The sequence below is a fragment of the Metopolophium dirhodum genome, chromosome 4, assembly GCF_019925205.1.
Source record: "Metopolophium dirhodum isolate CAU chromosome 4, ASM1992520v1, whole genome shotgun sequence".
NCBI classification, from domain to species: Eukaryota; Metazoa; Arthropoda; class Insecta; order Hemiptera; family Aphididae; genus Metopolophium; species Metopolophium dirhodum.
In genome coordinates, this window is record NC_083563.1 from 37810197 (window position 1) to 37826850 (window position 16654).

General features: G+C 29.9%; 1 protein-coding gene across 1 annotated transcript; it reads left to right on the forward strand.

The window, feature by feature from the left end:
* Positions 1–6206: 6206 nt before the first annotated feature.
* Positions 6207–13702, forward strand: LOC132943096 (regulator of nonsense transcripts 1-like). The gene is made up of 16 exons (XM_061011901.1): positions 6207–6896; positions 7003–7116; positions 8768–9090; positions 9161–9748; positions 9834–9993; positions 10071–10265; positions 10321–10409; positions 10477–10735; positions 10791–11004; positions 11072–11298; positions 11800–12033; positions 12092–12359; positions 12455–12622; positions 12889–13049; positions 13118–13303; positions 13387–13702. Exons 1-16 carry the CDS (start codon positions 6720–6722, stop codon positions 13396–13398), a joined length of 3375 nt encoding a protein of 1124 aa, XP_060867884.1. The 5' UTR covers positions 6207–6719; the 3' UTR covers positions 13399–13702.
* Positions 13703–16654: the final 2952 nt, after the last annotated feature.

Consider the following 16654-nt stretch of genomic DNA (forward strand, 5'->3'; position numbering starts at 1 on the left):
TGAAGCAAAAGAGCTTGCAGAGTCTTTGGAGATTGAAACAGAATTTAAAGTTCCACGGTATCGAAAAAAAAAGTTATTGGAATATGAAGGTAATACAAATTACACAACAGATCCAGAGAATGATTTTAGATGTTCATACTTCTTAGAATTAATGGATAATGCAATTCAGTATTTAAAAAAAAGATTTGACCAAACATCATATTATAATAACATTTTTGGATTTTTATATAAAATTGGAAAACTTCGAACGTCTACACGAGAGGATATTAGAAAGAATTGTAAGGATCTTGCAATGTTTTTAAAATCAGGCGATGAAAAAGATATTTCTGACTGTGATTTATTTGATGAACTCATGATTTGCCGAAATTTTGTGAATGAATCTGAAACACCGTTGCAAGTACTGGGTACACTAAAAAAATGTAATGGAGCTTTTCCAAACCTAAGTGTGGCTATTAGAATTATGCTCACAATTCCTATTACTTCGGCGGGGGCTGAGCGAAGCTTCTCAAAACTTAAGCTCATTAAAAACTACCTCAGAAGTACAATGTCACAAGACCGGTTAAGTGGTCTGGCAACTTTAGCCATTGAAAAGGAATTAGCCGAAAGTGTGAATTACGATACCATTATTGAACATTTTGCAGCCAAAAAGAGCAGAAAAGTTAATTTTAAGTAACACAATTTAATTTTTTCAAATTATGACGTTTGTATTAAATACAATTTAAAATAATAAAGTTAATGACAAATTGATATTATTTTATATATTTATTAATCCAATTATATTATATTAAAAAAATAAAATGCATACACTAATTACATGATTATAATATTACATTGAAGGTATAATGATAAAAAAAAAAAAAAAAATGGGTAACATCAGCAACAAAGATCATATAATATGTAAAAACTTTTTTCAGGCCCCATGTATATGAAACAACAATATAAAAAATCCATGAGATAATAGAAATGATTTGGGGAAAACAGAAATTTCCAAAAGACTGGGATATCTCATTAATATGTCCAATATATAAGAGAAATGACCCTTAATACTTCAGAAACTATAGATACAATAGCTAGAAGATCATCCCTTGGAGGAAGGGGGACACTAATGACATTATTTATTTTTTTTAAAAACATGAATTGGTATGAGAAGGGAGACTGTCCATTGTCCAGAGTTCAGTAACAGAACCCTCAGGAATTTTGAGTTTTGAGAGACGATTAATATCCATTTGATATTCATTTGGTTATAGCTACGATAGTTAGAGTCAAGGTACTAAGAATAATATATCTATACCCTATGGCAAGAGCCAATATGTTATGTATATTTGGGGTCTTAGATGATCTAAAAATATTAGTAATTAGTAATGATTTATCAATATACATAATTTGTAAAAATGATTGAAGTATAACGAAAACTACCTACATCATATAGTTTATATTTTTGTTAAACCATAATATAGGATTATTATCCTTAGTATGAATATTTTAATTGTTTTAACAGTTATTAATCGATGACTTTTTTCAAGAATATTTATTTTATACCTTTACGGACATTGCAACGTTGCACGTAAATTCTTTCTCAATCGTTTTCTTTTTTGGGTAAGAGTAAGGTAAAGTAAAAGTCCCAGTCGTTTTCAAAAGCGACATAAAAACAAAAGAAAAATTAAGGAAAAACGGGAATTTTTACGCAAAATCTGTTTTCGAGAAAATCGATTTTGGTTTTTGGTGTAACTCTAAAACAAATGGCCGTAGGTACATGCAATTTTGACTGAATGTTTATATTAGCATTTTCTATACACCATAACATTTTCCAAATAATTTGACTCTTTTTGAGCTGTTTACGGACATTGTCAGTTCTCAATTTTTTTAGTTTTTTTTTCTATAAATATCAATAAAATTTTATTTGTTGGGTAGAAAAGCGTGAACATTTTATGCAAGGCTCCTGATATATTGTTACAATAGCAGTTGAAAAATATTGAAAATACATAGGCACAAATTTTTTTTATAAGCATTTAAAGTTCAAATTTTGACCAAATTTAAAATGTAATAATTATTTTGTAGTTAAAAATTTATAAAATGTTCAACTTTTGTAGCTAAGGATTGAAAATTTAAAATATGGTTCCACGTAAATAAGTAAATATATAAATTACTTTATTCATAATAATATCATCAAATATACTTAGTAATATCCAGTGGCGTACCGATAGGGTGGCATGACGGGCAAGTGCCACGGGCCCAGGGCCCTTCAAAAAATGTGGTTTTAGAACGAATTTGAAATATTACTCTTACATTAGCTATGCGGAGCGTACCTTTTCGCGGCCACAGAGAAAAGCTCGGCAGTGAAAATGGCAAAAATGGTAATTTTATATGTTTTGTTGAGTTACTTGCAAAATACGAGTACTAGAAAAGGTTATTAATCAGGGTAATAATAAAATAAATTACTGTAGCACTAGAATTCAAAATGAATTGATACAGTTAATTTCAAATAAAGTCGGAAACGAGTTGATAGTTAATATTAAAAAAGCTCTTTTTTTTCCATTATAATTGATGCAACACAAGATATTTCAAAAGTTGATAAATTTACCGTTATTGTGTTATGGAAAAAGATGTGTACGGAAACCCTAAAAATATCTGTGTAAAGGAAACTTTTTTGGGATTTCATGAAGTTGATAATCAATTTGCCTCTTCACTGTCTGAAATAATAATACAGAATATTGAAAAAAGAGGAAAACTATCGGTAAGTGCCGTGGTCAGGGCTATGCCGGCGCATCTAATATGAGCGGATTAAAGATATCATCGAGCCAAGTGCAGCGTTGCTCAGCTCATAATTTAAATTTAGTTGTCAATGATGCTGTGAAAGAAGTATCAGAAATGACAATATTTTTCGATATTGTTCAAAGAGTTTTTGTTTTTTTTTTGGACATAGTATAGTAAGATGGCGTATATTATCAGATTTGATTAAGGAGTCTAAAAGTAAAAATGGATTAGTAATAAAAAAACTTAATCCAACAAGATGGGCTGGTCGTTATGATGCGGTTTTTGCGCTTAAAGTTAGATTTCCTGAAGTTCAAAAAGCTTTAACAAAAGTTATACTTTGTAGCTCTAAGCCAGATGAGAAAAATGAAGCTGAAGGGATTAAAAAACAAATTGAAAATTACAACTTTATTTGCACTTTGGTTTTTCAATGTAAAATTTTACAAATAATAAATCTAACTTCGAAAACTCTCCAATCAAAATCAGTTGATTTAGACAACGCTTCTAAACTATTAAAAAACTGCTACGAACAATTAAAAGAATACAGAAGCAATTTGAATGATCTCTTGGAAGAAGCAAACATAGTTGCTAAATGTTGGTCCATCTCTACAGAATTTGAAAACAAACGCCGTAGAGTTGTGAAAAGATATTTTGACGAACTATGTACTGATCAGCGTTTAACTTGTCCAGAAATTTTATTTTGTGTAACTATTTTCTATCGAACGTCGGATGTATTAATAAATCAAATAAATCGACGGTTTTCAAGTTTCCATGAATTAATGCTCAATTTTACATGTTTACAACCTTCATTTCTTACAATATCGACAGATCTAGAAATTTTAAACGAAGCTAATAAGTTAGTTAACAAATACAGTAAAGATTTATCAAAAACATTTACAAGTGAGATTTTAGCTGTAAGATCAACTCTTAAAAATGAAATAAGTAATCTTATTTCAACAAGAGATCTTGCGAAACTTCTAATGGTAAAGCATCATTCGTTAACAGTAAGTTTCCCAGAAGTATTGACTGCTCTTTTATTATTTTTGACAATTCCTGTTACATCTGCAAGCGCAGAACGGTCGTTTTCAAAGCTAAAAAGGTGGATAAGTGGATGTCGCTCTGCTGTACGGTAGGTTACAAGTGGGTCACTGTAATGGATGGTGTTAAATTTGAATTCAATGATATAATATCATTGTATAAGAAAAACGATTCTGAGCGAAAACGGTCAGTCAGCCTATGATTTTACCAAGTATATTTGATGATATTATTGTGAATAAAGTAATTTATATATAACCTATTTACGTGGAGCCTTGTTTTAAATTTTCAATCCTTAGCCATAAAAGTTAAAAATTTATAAATTTTTAACTACAAAATAATTAATAAATTATAAATTTGATAAATGTTGTCAAAATTTGAACTTTAAATCCTTATAAAAAATAATTGTGCCTATGTATTTTTAATTTTTTTCAACTGCTATTAGAACGATATATCAGGAGCCTTATATTAAATTTTCACGCTTTTTTACCCAACAAATAAAAATTTATTGATATTTATAGAAAAAAAAACTAAAAAAATTGAAAACTGACAATGTCCGTATACAGCTCAAAAAGAGTCAAAATATTTTCAACATTTTATGGTGTATAGAAAATGCTAATATAAACATTCAGTGAAATTTTCAAGTATCTATAGTCATTCGTTTTTTAATTACAATAAAATAAGAAAATTGTTACATGAGAAATCGAGTAAATATCAAATGTTGTAAAAATATAAATTTCAGACGCTCATAAAAATGTAATTTAAGTTTCTTCTAGACATTTTTTTTTTTTGATAAAGGTAGACAAACGTATGAGTAATCTTATATTACATTTTCAAATCTTAGATTTAAAAAGAAAAATTTTTATGAATTCTCATCAAAATAATTTGCTATTTTTCGTGATTTTTCCGTATTTTGTCAAAATTTGAACTTTAAATGCTTATAATTAAAAACTGTGACTAAGGATTTTTAATTTTTTCATCTGCCTTTGAAACAATAACCTAGGAGCCTTCTATTAAATTTTCAAGCTTTTTTACTCAACAGATAAAATTTTATTGATATTTATAGAAAAAAAAAACTAAAAAAATTGAAAACTGACAATGGCCGTAAACAGCTCAAAAAGAGTCAAAATATTTTGTAAATTTTATGGTGTATAGAAAATGCTAATATAAACATTCAGTCAAAATTGCATGTCCCTATGGTCATTTGTTTTAGAGTTACACCAAAAACCAAAATCGATTTTCTCGAAAACAGATTTTGCGTAAAAATTCCCGTTTTTCCTTAATTTTTCTTTTGTTTTTCACGTCGCTTGTGAAAATTACTGGGAAATTTTTACTTTTGACCCCCCAAAGTACCAACTAGATTCACTTTCCTATCAGAAAAGTTACTATTGAAGAAAATCCAAGCACTTTTACTGTCCTAAAAGGTGATGACAGACACAAAAATTAAAAAAAAAATTAAAAATAAAAAAATAAAAAAAAAAACACACATCATTGTAGAATCAATACATTTATCGCTTCGCTCAGAATCTAAAATGATTAAAGGATATTTAAGAAGTACAATGACGCAAGATCGACTAAGTGGCCTGGCATTACTTTCAATCGAACAAGAAACAGCTCGAAAGGTTAACTTCGATGATTTAATCGATAAGTTTGCTGAAGCAAAAGCAAGAAAGAAACAATTTTCATAAAAATGACGGAACACATATTTAAATGAAAATTAAATATTTTAAGTGTTTTGTTATTACCTTACCTATTATAGTTATTTATATTATTTAAAATAATGAAATACTGTAAGAGTAAGATATAATGTGTAATAAAAAATGACCATACTATTCATAATGTATAATAAATATGTTTTTTAATTATTTATTACCTATTAGGCAGGGGTGGATCTAGATATAAATCGTGTGGGTAAGTGCATGCTCTTCATATTACAAATTTATAAGACCAAGGGCCCATTGGATATTTTTGCCACGGGCAGTGTTTTTTGACATGAAAACGAAATAGACCCAAGTAGTGAAACATAATAAAATTAAAAACAATTTAAATTAACTTAACTTATTTCTTAAAATGAAAAATGAATTCGTTCATTTCACATTAATTAAAAAATACATTTAGTAGGTTAACAGTTACGTCAATTAAAAGCCAAAAGTAACTAGTTACGTTGAAAATTTAAAATAAAATTAACTTTTTGACGTCTCAACTTTAACTTTTGAACTCTTCAATACCGAGGCTTGGGTAATATAATATTATGTACGAGTTATGACGTCAGTCAAAGAATCGAATGGTGGTTTTCGCGCCCGCCTTATTAATATTGTTTCTCTTCCACAGCCGGTTAGTTCCCGTCGGCGGCGTTGAATCGCACGAGACACGAAGTCGACGAGGCGTTTTTTATCAGTGGTTTTGTCCTTGAGCGCGCGTGTACTGTGTTTTCGTCGTTCTTTCTCCGACACTGCTACATAGGTACCTGCAGATACACAAGTATACTCACCGTTGTGGGTTTTGTGCCGTGTTATTATTATTATTATTATTATTATTATTATTGTTATTAATCTGTTATTATTATTTTCGATTCCGTGTGGGTCGTCAACGCGTCTTGGTCGTTTTATTCGGTTTGTATTTTCGCAGTGACGTAGTGTCTATCATACCTATACCTCGGAATAGTTTTGCCGCCGATTTGTTCGCAACGACCGCCGTTGACGGTGCGCCCAGTTTCCGAACAGTTGAAATCCGAAAACGGTTCCGCGAGACGTGTTGTCCGTGTCTCTTGGGGCGTTTGCCCTGTGCTCAGCACCTGTGTGTTTGGCATATTAACTATTAAGTCCGGACCCACGTAGCTCCGCTCCGCGGCCTTAGTCCCCCAACCGCAACTCGTGGTCACCGCTCTCCGAAACCTAAACTATTGAAGCTGCTTAAGGACCCGATCATTCACGATGAGTGTCGACACGTACGGACCGAGTTCCCAGAACTTGACATTCTTGGAGACCGAAGAGGCCGATATGATTGGCGCCGATACCCAGGGCAGCGAGTTTGAGTTTACTGATTTCACATTGCCGTCCCAGAGCCAACCGCCAATGTCTCAATTGGACTCGTCGTCGTCGACCCATAGAGTATGAATGATAAACACCCCATTTATGACCAACATTTTATATTTTTACAAATTATTGTTTCATTTTTTATGTATTTTTTCTACATCTACCTATTTTGTATTTACAGATGCAATTGCTGAGCAATAAAACTGATAAAGACGACACTAATGTCATCACGGTCACTAAGAAAATTGGTGAACTGCAGTTTGAGGATGAAGAAGAGGATTCATTTTTTACCAAAGTAATATTTTTGTCTATTTTAACCCCCAAGACAAGTTAATTTTAGCATTATATAAAATTAAAAGTATTGAAAACAAAACCTAATTTTATTTATGTTATTTTTTATATACTATATTGTATCCATGGTTTAAAATCATTATCTACATATTTAATTCAACCAATCAACTATGTAGAAATTATAATTTATTTTATACTTATTTAAAAGTATTGTTTATACTCTATTCAGGTTAAGATTGAATCAGTTTCGCGGACATAGATTGCACCTTCGATCGCTATATGTTTTATCGTTAATTGACAATCACTGGCGGCAGCCATTGATCATCTGTACTTGCTGTCGTCAGTGCTCCTGTCGTTTATATGCTCGTAGTGGGGCATTTAGTGGTGGGGATGCACTGACAAGACGAGTTATGGTCAGCCGAGTGGTTCAATCTTAACCTGAATAGAGTATAGTCTTTTGACATAATTAATGAACAATACAAGTTAAAATGATAATTTAAACTAAAAGCTTCTTATAAGAATTTATTAAATTTAAAAATATCAAATGAATAACCTATCATTCACCTTATCATCATCATTCACACCGACATCACATTTTACTTTAGAACTACATAATATATTATGTAAAATATCTCATAAATTTTAATTAAGATTTATTAATGATTATTTAAAAACAATTTTGTATAATATACTGGTGTAACAGAAAGACATGATTAATAAAATATAAAAAAATTGAGAGTTGTTAATCGTAGGAATGGAAAACGTTTTTCATTTTTTTTCGTTTTTGTTTTTGTTTAATGTTTTTAACGTTTTCGATTATTTCATTTTTGAAACGTAATTTTTTTTTATTGTATCCAAATAATGTTTTTAGTAAATTCGTTTTTAGTTTTTTTTTATATATTTTATATTCTTATAACTTATAAGTTATTAACTTAAAATTATTTCATAAATTTGTAATTCATTTTTAACCAATTTGTAAATCTGATTCTAAGAAAAATTTTGATTGTAAAAACATTTATCCAAGTCAAGTTGTTAATTTTTTATGATTTTTTAAAATATCAAATTGTATTGTGGAAATACTCATTAATTGACAATATCTTAACACGTACCTACTTATTTAAAAATGCTCATAAAATATAATTTGAAAAAAGTTTTTACTTTTTGAATTAAAAATGTTTTAACGATTGGATCAAATTTACTTAACAGAAAAAATTTTGATAGATTAACTACATGACCTAAATAAATGTTTTTACAATCATAATTTTCTTAAAAACCATATATTTTATAAATTGGCTATTCTAAATTTTTCAAAAATAAAAATGTTCTAAGTACTTTAACTGTAACATAAGTGCGTAAATTATATATAAAAAAAAAAATAATTAAAAAGTATTGATTTGTACAAAAGTTATTTCATTTGTCATGTCTTCCTGTTACACCCTGTATAATATATTATATATTATTTACAGTCTGCTCTAAAAATATTTTTTTAACCAGTTTCTAATTTATTGAGATTAATGAGTTCCTATTGTTATTAGCTTAGGTTAAGAAAACTTTAACAGTATTTAAAAGTAATAAGTAATAACTATCTAATAATATTACCTAATCTAGTAATAAAAATATTCTAATATCTAATAATATATATTTATAATATTTAGGAATTGCCATATTATGCATGCAAATATTGTGGTATTCATGATCCTGGATGTGTAGTCATGTGTAATATTTGCAAAAAATGGTTTTGTAATGGTCGTGGGAATACTTCTGGATCACATATTATTAATCATTTGGTTCGGGCCAAACATAAGGAGGTAACATTACATAAAGATGGTCCACTTGGTGAAACTGTATTGGAGTGTTATTCGTGTGGTGTAAAAAATGTATTTGTGCTTGGATTCATACCCGCCAAAGCAGACTCAGTGGTCATATTGCTCTGCAGACAACCATGTTCCACACAAAATGCTTTAAAAGATATGAACTGGTAATACTTATCATTTCAAGTTATTAACATGAGATAATATTTAAAATTAATTTTTTTATTTATTTATTAGGGATCAAGAACAATGGAAACCATTGATTGCTGATCGTTGTTTTTTGACTTGGCTTGTTAAAGTACCAAATGAAACTGATCAGTTGCGTTCTAGACATGTCAGTGCTACTCAAATTGCTAAGCTTGAAGAATTATGGAAAGATAATAATGAGGCAACAATTAATGATCTTGACAAACCAGGTGTAGATGAAGAGCCACAAATTGTTTTACTTAGATATGAAGATGGATTTCAGTATCAAAACGTATTTGGACCATTGGTAAAATTAGAAGCAGACTATGATAAACGTTTGAAAGAATCCCAGACTCAAGAAAACATTACTGTACGCTGGGATGTTGGATTAAATAAAAAGGCTATTGCCTATTTCCATCTAGCCAAGACTGATGGTGATATGCGTTTGATGCATGGTGACGAACTGCGTTTGAGATTGACTGGTGAAAATCCTTGGGCTGGAATTGGTCATGTTATTAAAATACCTGACAATTATGGAGAAGACGTTGGTTTAGAATTGAAAATTAACAACGGTGTACCAACTGAAATAACATCTAATTATGTGGTAGATTTTATATGGAAATCTACATCTTTCGACAGGTAAGTTTAGAAGAAGTTAAATATTTGGTAAAATATACCAGTCACTGTTTATTTAGTAATAAATCTTGTATTTTTCATTGTTTAGAATGCAGTGTTCATTGAAAAGATTTGCTACAGACGAATCATCAGTGTCATCATATATATATCATAGACTGCTTGGACATGAGTTTGATGATCTAATGTTCAGATCACACATGCCAAAACATTTCTCGGCGCCAAACTTACCAGATTTAAACAGATCACAAGTAATTAACCGATACTTGACAATGTTAATTTTCTGCTCTGACTATACTCATAATATACTTGGTAATGTTGATTATAGGTATATGCAGTTAAGCATGCTGTACAACGGCCTTTGTCTTTAATCCAAGGACCCCCAGGAACCGGTAAAACTGTGACTTCTGCTACAATTGTTTACCAATTAGTGAAAATTAATGGTGGACCAGTATTGGTATGTGCTCCTTCAAATATCGCAGTGGATCAACTAACAGAAAAAATTCATAGAACTGGCTTAAAAGTATGATGTCTCTATATTAGTTGATATAAGTTTTTATTAATATAATTTAATTTAGGTTGTCCGTGTGTGTGCAAAATCTCGTGAAGCTATTGATTCTCCAGTTTCGTTTTTAGCTCTTCATAACCAAGTCCGAAAGATGTCATGGTAATTGATTTTATTATATTTTTAGTGTTATGAATTTGTGTGTACTAATTTTATCTTCTTTTTTAAGCAATGTTGAGCTTCAAAAGTTTCAACAGTTGAAAGATGAGACTGGCGAATTGTCAATGGCCGATGAAAAGAGGTATCGTGCTCTGAAGAAAGCAGCTGAACGAGAATTACTCAAAGCTGCAGATGTTATTTGCACTACATGTGTTGGAGCTGGTGATCCACGTTTAGTACGATTTAAATTTCATTCTATCTTGATAGATGAAAGCATGCAAGCTACAGAACCTGAATGTATGGTACCTGTTGTGCTTGGAGTAAAACAGGTAATTAAAATAATAATTTATTTTTGTATTATTTTATTTATTTGTTTCTTTTTAGTTAATTTTGGTTGGAGACCATTGCCAACTTGGACCTGTGGTAATGTGTAAAAAAGCCGCTAGAGCTGGATTGAGTCAATCTCTTTTTGAGCGTCTTGTAGTTTTGGGTATTCGTCCATTCCGGTTGGAAGTTCAGTATAGAATGCATCCAGAACTATCACGGTTCCCTTCAAATTTCTTCTATGAAGGTTCATTGCAAAATGGAGTTTGTGCTGGTAATAACATATCTATCATATTAACAATACTGTAGTATGTTAATTTATTATTATTCTGTGTATGTAGATGATAGAAAGCTAAGCAAAATTGAGTTTCCCTGGCCAGTGGCAGATAAACCAATGTTATTTTACGTGACACAAGGCCAAGAAGAAATAGCAGGTTCAGGAACGTCATATTTGAATAGAACAGAAGCTGCTAACGTTGAAAAGATTGCCACTAGGTTTTTGAGATGTGGTGTAAAACCTGATCAAATAGGAATTATCACACCATATGAAGGACAACGTGCATACTTGGTAAGCTAAATCCATATAAGTTAATTAAGAGGACGCTACACAGCCATTTGTTGTCTCTGTCTTACAACAGCATAACATAGCAAATTTACGCTTAGCAGATCACGTTTAGCTCCATTAATTTAAAATTAAAATGAATTGACTTATTATGAAACTCAGTGGTAAGAATATTATCTGTGTTTGTATGTGGGTTTTTTTATGATGTTTAAATTTTTTAACAAGTTATTCATATATAATATAGCGTAAATTAAGAATGCTAATAACTCACTTCAAAATTGAACTATTATAAAAACCAAATACAAATACAATCATAGATTATGTTCTTACTATCGAATTTCATAATTCACTCAAATTTTTAAACTAACGGAGTTAAATGTGATCTTCTGAACGCAATTTTGCTATGTTACGCACTTGTAAGTTTGAGACAAAAAATATCTGTGTAGCATCATCTTAATGATCTATTAATTATTAATATTATATAATAATGTAAAAATACTTATTTAGGTGCAATACATGCAATATCAAGCCCCTCTTCCAGCTAAAGTATATCAAGAAATCGAAATAGCTAGTGTTGACGCATTTCAGGGTCGGGAAAAAGATTTGATTATTATGTCATGTGTGCGTTCCAACGAACACCAGGGAATCGGTTTTCTCAACGATCCCAGACGATTAAATGTTGCACTGACTAGAGCTAAATATGGCATATTGATTGTTGGGAATCCAAAAGTTTTATCAAAAGTATATAAAATAATTTACTCATTATTTTTCTTCGTACCTAATTGGAATTTTATTTTAGCAACAATTATGGAATCATCTGTTGAATTACTATAAAGCAAACAATGTATTGGTAGAAGGACCATTGAATAATTTGAAAGAGTCTCTTATTCAATTATCTAAACCCAAACAGTTGGTGAATGCAGCTAATCCAGGATCACATTTCATGACAACTCATATGTATGATGCTCGTGAAGCTTTGATCCCTGGCAGTGTTTATGATCGTAGCAATCAAGGAAATGTACCTAATAGTCATGGTACACCTCAATATTTTCCAAGACCAGGACCAGGTACTATAAATTATCTTTTAGTTCATCTTATGTTTATAATATAATAATAAATTCAGGGTTAATGCCTATAATCTTAAAAAATATTGTTTTCATAGGTCCTGCTGTTGGAATGGGATTGGATTTATATTCTCGTAATCATGATCCATTAACATTCATTACACCAGATTCTAGATCTCAACCACAGATTGGTGGGATACCCGTTGGCATGGTGATGAATATGAATTCAATGGCTCCCAGATTCTTTAATCAACAATCTGTTCAAAGTAAGTTTATCTATTAAGTATTGTCTAAATATATTCAATCCACTAGTATTCCTATCCTTTTTGTGAATGGTACCTTTGTCATTTTAAGTAGACCTATTGATTTGGTTTGCGAGCAACTGAGATAATCCTGGTGGGTTTACCGTACAGTAGATGTAGATGTAATCAAACATTAGAAATTCTAAAACTCTGTGGGCCGATACCTTGCCTATCCATCGCTGATTGTTCGATTTAGTTAAATATACATTATTATATACAATTTTCTATAGATCGCCAGAATGTACGTACTAACCGTCTGCCAATGACTAGTGGTCGTCTGAAGACTAAACCAAATCAGAAGAATCAAAAATCAAATGGAATCAGTGCTTCGCCACTCAGCCAAGCAATTACTCAAGATGTTTCTCAGCCATACAGTCAGAACATGTCACAGGTATTTATTTTGAACCCACTAATATCAAAAAATTCTATGGTGCTTTAACTTTCAAGTGTATTTTTCAGAGTATGTCTCAACCTGGGTTCAGTCTTTCACAACCTGGACTATCTCAGCCTGATCTATCCCAGGATAGTTACATGATGGGCGAGTTTCATTCGCAAATGGATGGATTACTCTCACAAGATTCAACATATCAAGGCGACCGTACTGTTACGTCGTTTTACAATCCACCAAATACATTGTACTCTCAGGTAAATCAATTTGCTTTATCAGTGATAATATTGGATAACTATTATCTACAAATATCATGTTTTATTCTAATTTTATTGTGCAGCAACCATATTGAAGATATATTTTACAATGGACAAGTACATCCAATAAGCACGTGGGAGCGTCTTGTTGGTGCTGATATATCAACAGAAAAAAGAATATTTTTATTATTGAGCGTCGTTTGCAGACATCATGAACAACAAATGTTAGCACATTAAGTGTTTGTGGGAAAAAAACACAAAAGGCTTAGATGAACATTTACAATCGATTTTATATAACTATTGTATGTGGAGAATAATACATGTTAAGAATTAAACTATTGAAATGTTTTGGAGAAAACAAGGTTTTTTGCATGTTAGTTGTTTAACATATTTATTTTATTTTTTTTGTTTATTTTTTTCTTGACACGTATGTATTTACCGTCTTTATATTTTTACTTTGAGTTCAAAAAGATATGTTCAAGCCTTTCTATTGCTATCAACATTTGAAGTTCTTAAATTAAAGCAGTATGCCCAATAATAATACTAAACATTACAGTTCTGTTAACTATTCTATCATTTAATTGTGTATCAACAGTTTTATCACAAATTTGATGTCAACAGAATAATATTTTTAACCTTGTCTACATACATTTTCTTATAATAATAATAATGATTTTTATTTCTGAGTTCAATACAATTGCGTTCAGTGGTTTTTTAATACTAACAAATATGGGCAGACTATTTTGATATATCTGTTTTTTGTTTGTTTTTTCATAAAAGTAAAAAAAAAAACAAATTTTGTTTTATTTGGAGATAAATGAAAAAGTAAATTTTTACTTTCCTTGGTTTTAATAGTTAATCTGTCGCTATAATTATGGAATCATATTATTTTGATTTCAAGCAGTTGTGGGATTGATAATTGACTTGAATAATTTAAAAATGTCAATTGATTTTTTTTATTAGTTCAATCAATTCAATTTTTTTAATTTTTATCTCATATTTTTTGATGTCAATTAAAAGTTGGTTCACAACTCCCGTTAAAATTTAAGGAAGTACATGGAGTAACCATTTTTTTTTTATAAAAAAACAAATTCTATAATTATCACAATATTATATTATAATGTATACTCTACCGAGTTAATTACTGAGGTTCATGATTAGTTGTCATCTTCATAATGATTGTGAAGTAAAATCTATTTTAATCAAGCTTAAGATAGAAAAGTCATTTTATATGTTGATTGTATTAATATTAAATATTGAGTGTGAATTGTGATAGTAGATTTCATGATTCATAATATTCTCCCATTATTTTAATGCAAGTTTTGTTGTTTTATTTATTTTTTCTGTTCCAATTATTATACATTAATATTTTAACTTTTATTTGTGCATAAACAAAAAACAAAATTCATCGTTAGTATAAATGTTTATTAATTTAGATTTTTAAACTTAAATTTAAAAATATATTAGTTGATGACATTTTGTGATGTATTTTATAAAGGAAATAATAATATGTTAGTAAATAAAGATTCTTATTGAGGATAATTTCTATATTAGGTAATAGGTATTGGTGTATAATATAGGTACCTAAAACATTTTACTTATAGTTATAAACATATTCATTACAATTATGATTTATGATAAATTAATTTGATTATAATAGTACATTGTATGCATTTTAGGTGACTAGTTTATTTTATGTTTTTGAAATAATGTTAGAACTTATTTTATGGGTTGGTTATGTTATGACTTATGATTAATTTGAATAAAATTCAAGTTGTACCTATGAAAAATTGAAGTAAAATGTTTCGATTTTATAACTTGTATTGATATCTCTAAGTAATTACGTTTAACATTATATAAATATGTAGTGTTAATTTTCAGACTTAATATTATGTTGTTGAAGCAGTAAAATACTTAGTAACTTGTGTCTAGTATTTTAAAGTAAGTACCTATTGGCCTATATTTGGCTCATCGAGTAAGAGTATTGATAGGTACCTATACTTCCTTGTTCAGCATGTCAAAATCAACTGTATACTATTTAATTTCAAACCACCATATTATGTGTCTTGGCGCTGCAAGTTGGCTACTACCTACCAGTCGTGCAATGCGACTGAGAGTAACGCCCGCTGCTACTAGTTGCCAGATGGGTACTACCTGAGTACGTAGTAGTAAAAACCTTGCCACACATACACGTGTTGCTTAACAACAGTAACACCTTACCGTACCAACCTTATCAACGACAGTTCATAACGCCTACAACAGCTAATGTCCATAGTCGCCTGGCTTAATTTCAATTAATAAAAAAAAAAAACAACACCATAAAATATTTTTTAATATCTTACTCTATATAATTCAGGACTTAATGTCTTGTAAACGCAATAAAATGAACTCAAAGTCTTATATTAAAAGTAGGTAATATACAGTACCAGTGGCGGACTGAACTTAAATATTGAATGACGCATTTTCAGAATTAAGTACTTATACAGTTATACCAGTATACCACCATCACCCATTACCTATAACTTATATCAAGGTTATGATGTAAATAAAATGTGGTCAAAAGAGCCTATATTTATCTAAATATGGCATATAATTTTGATTTATAATTACACACACTTATATTTTATAACTTACATATTATTTTAATTTTAATAATATTTTAACTTGATTTTCAATAATTTCAATTTTAATCACGCATACAAAAAAAAACAATCCACTTTTAATCATATCCGTGGATTCATCAACATCTCAAGTCTGTCAAAATGAGAGAAAATGGATTGATAAAATACAGCATCCCAGGATATTAAAAATAGATCGCCCAAACATATTACAATGTTTTAAAAACACTCGCCCAAACGCATTATGCTAAATTGCCCAAACACATTGCATTTTTTAAAAATTCGCTCCAACTCAGATCACCCCCTACCTACCTACCTAGGATTTTAAAATTAAGTAGATTTGTATGTGCACATAAATCGAAAGATAATAAAAACTCGTTTCTTAGAAATTGAAGGTTTAAATAAAAAATAAATAAATAATAATATTTATCATGTTTATTACAATAAGTTATATAGGTATGTGGTTATGGGCAGGGCCGGTGCTACAAATTGCGGGGCCCTGTGCAAAATTGTTTAGATAAAATAATACTTTGTTGAATTATACCTACATAAATAAATTATGATATAATACATTTATGAAGAGTTTTAAAACTAAGAATTACACTGTAGATATATTATGTGTTATTTTTTAAATAACAGGTTACCTAAACACTAGGTTAGGTACCTAGGTACACTAGGTACCTAAACATTTTCAAATGGACAATTTGTAAACTTATGAACTATAGAGTGACCG

Bases quoted from the DNA above. Each gene is read 5' to 3' on its own strand.
- LOC132943096 (XM_061011901.1), top strand. From the start codon at position 6,720: ATGAGTGTCGACACGTACGGACCGAGTTCCCAGAACTTGACATTCTTG. The intron at 10,736-10,790 runs GTAATTAAAATA...GTTTCTTTTTAG, and splicing joins TTGTGCTTGGAGTAAAACAG to TTAATTTTGGTTGGAGACCA. The intron at 12,034-12,091 runs GTATATAAAATA...ATTTTATTTTAG, and splicing joins ATCCAAAAGTTTTATCAAAA to CAACAATTATGGAATCATCT.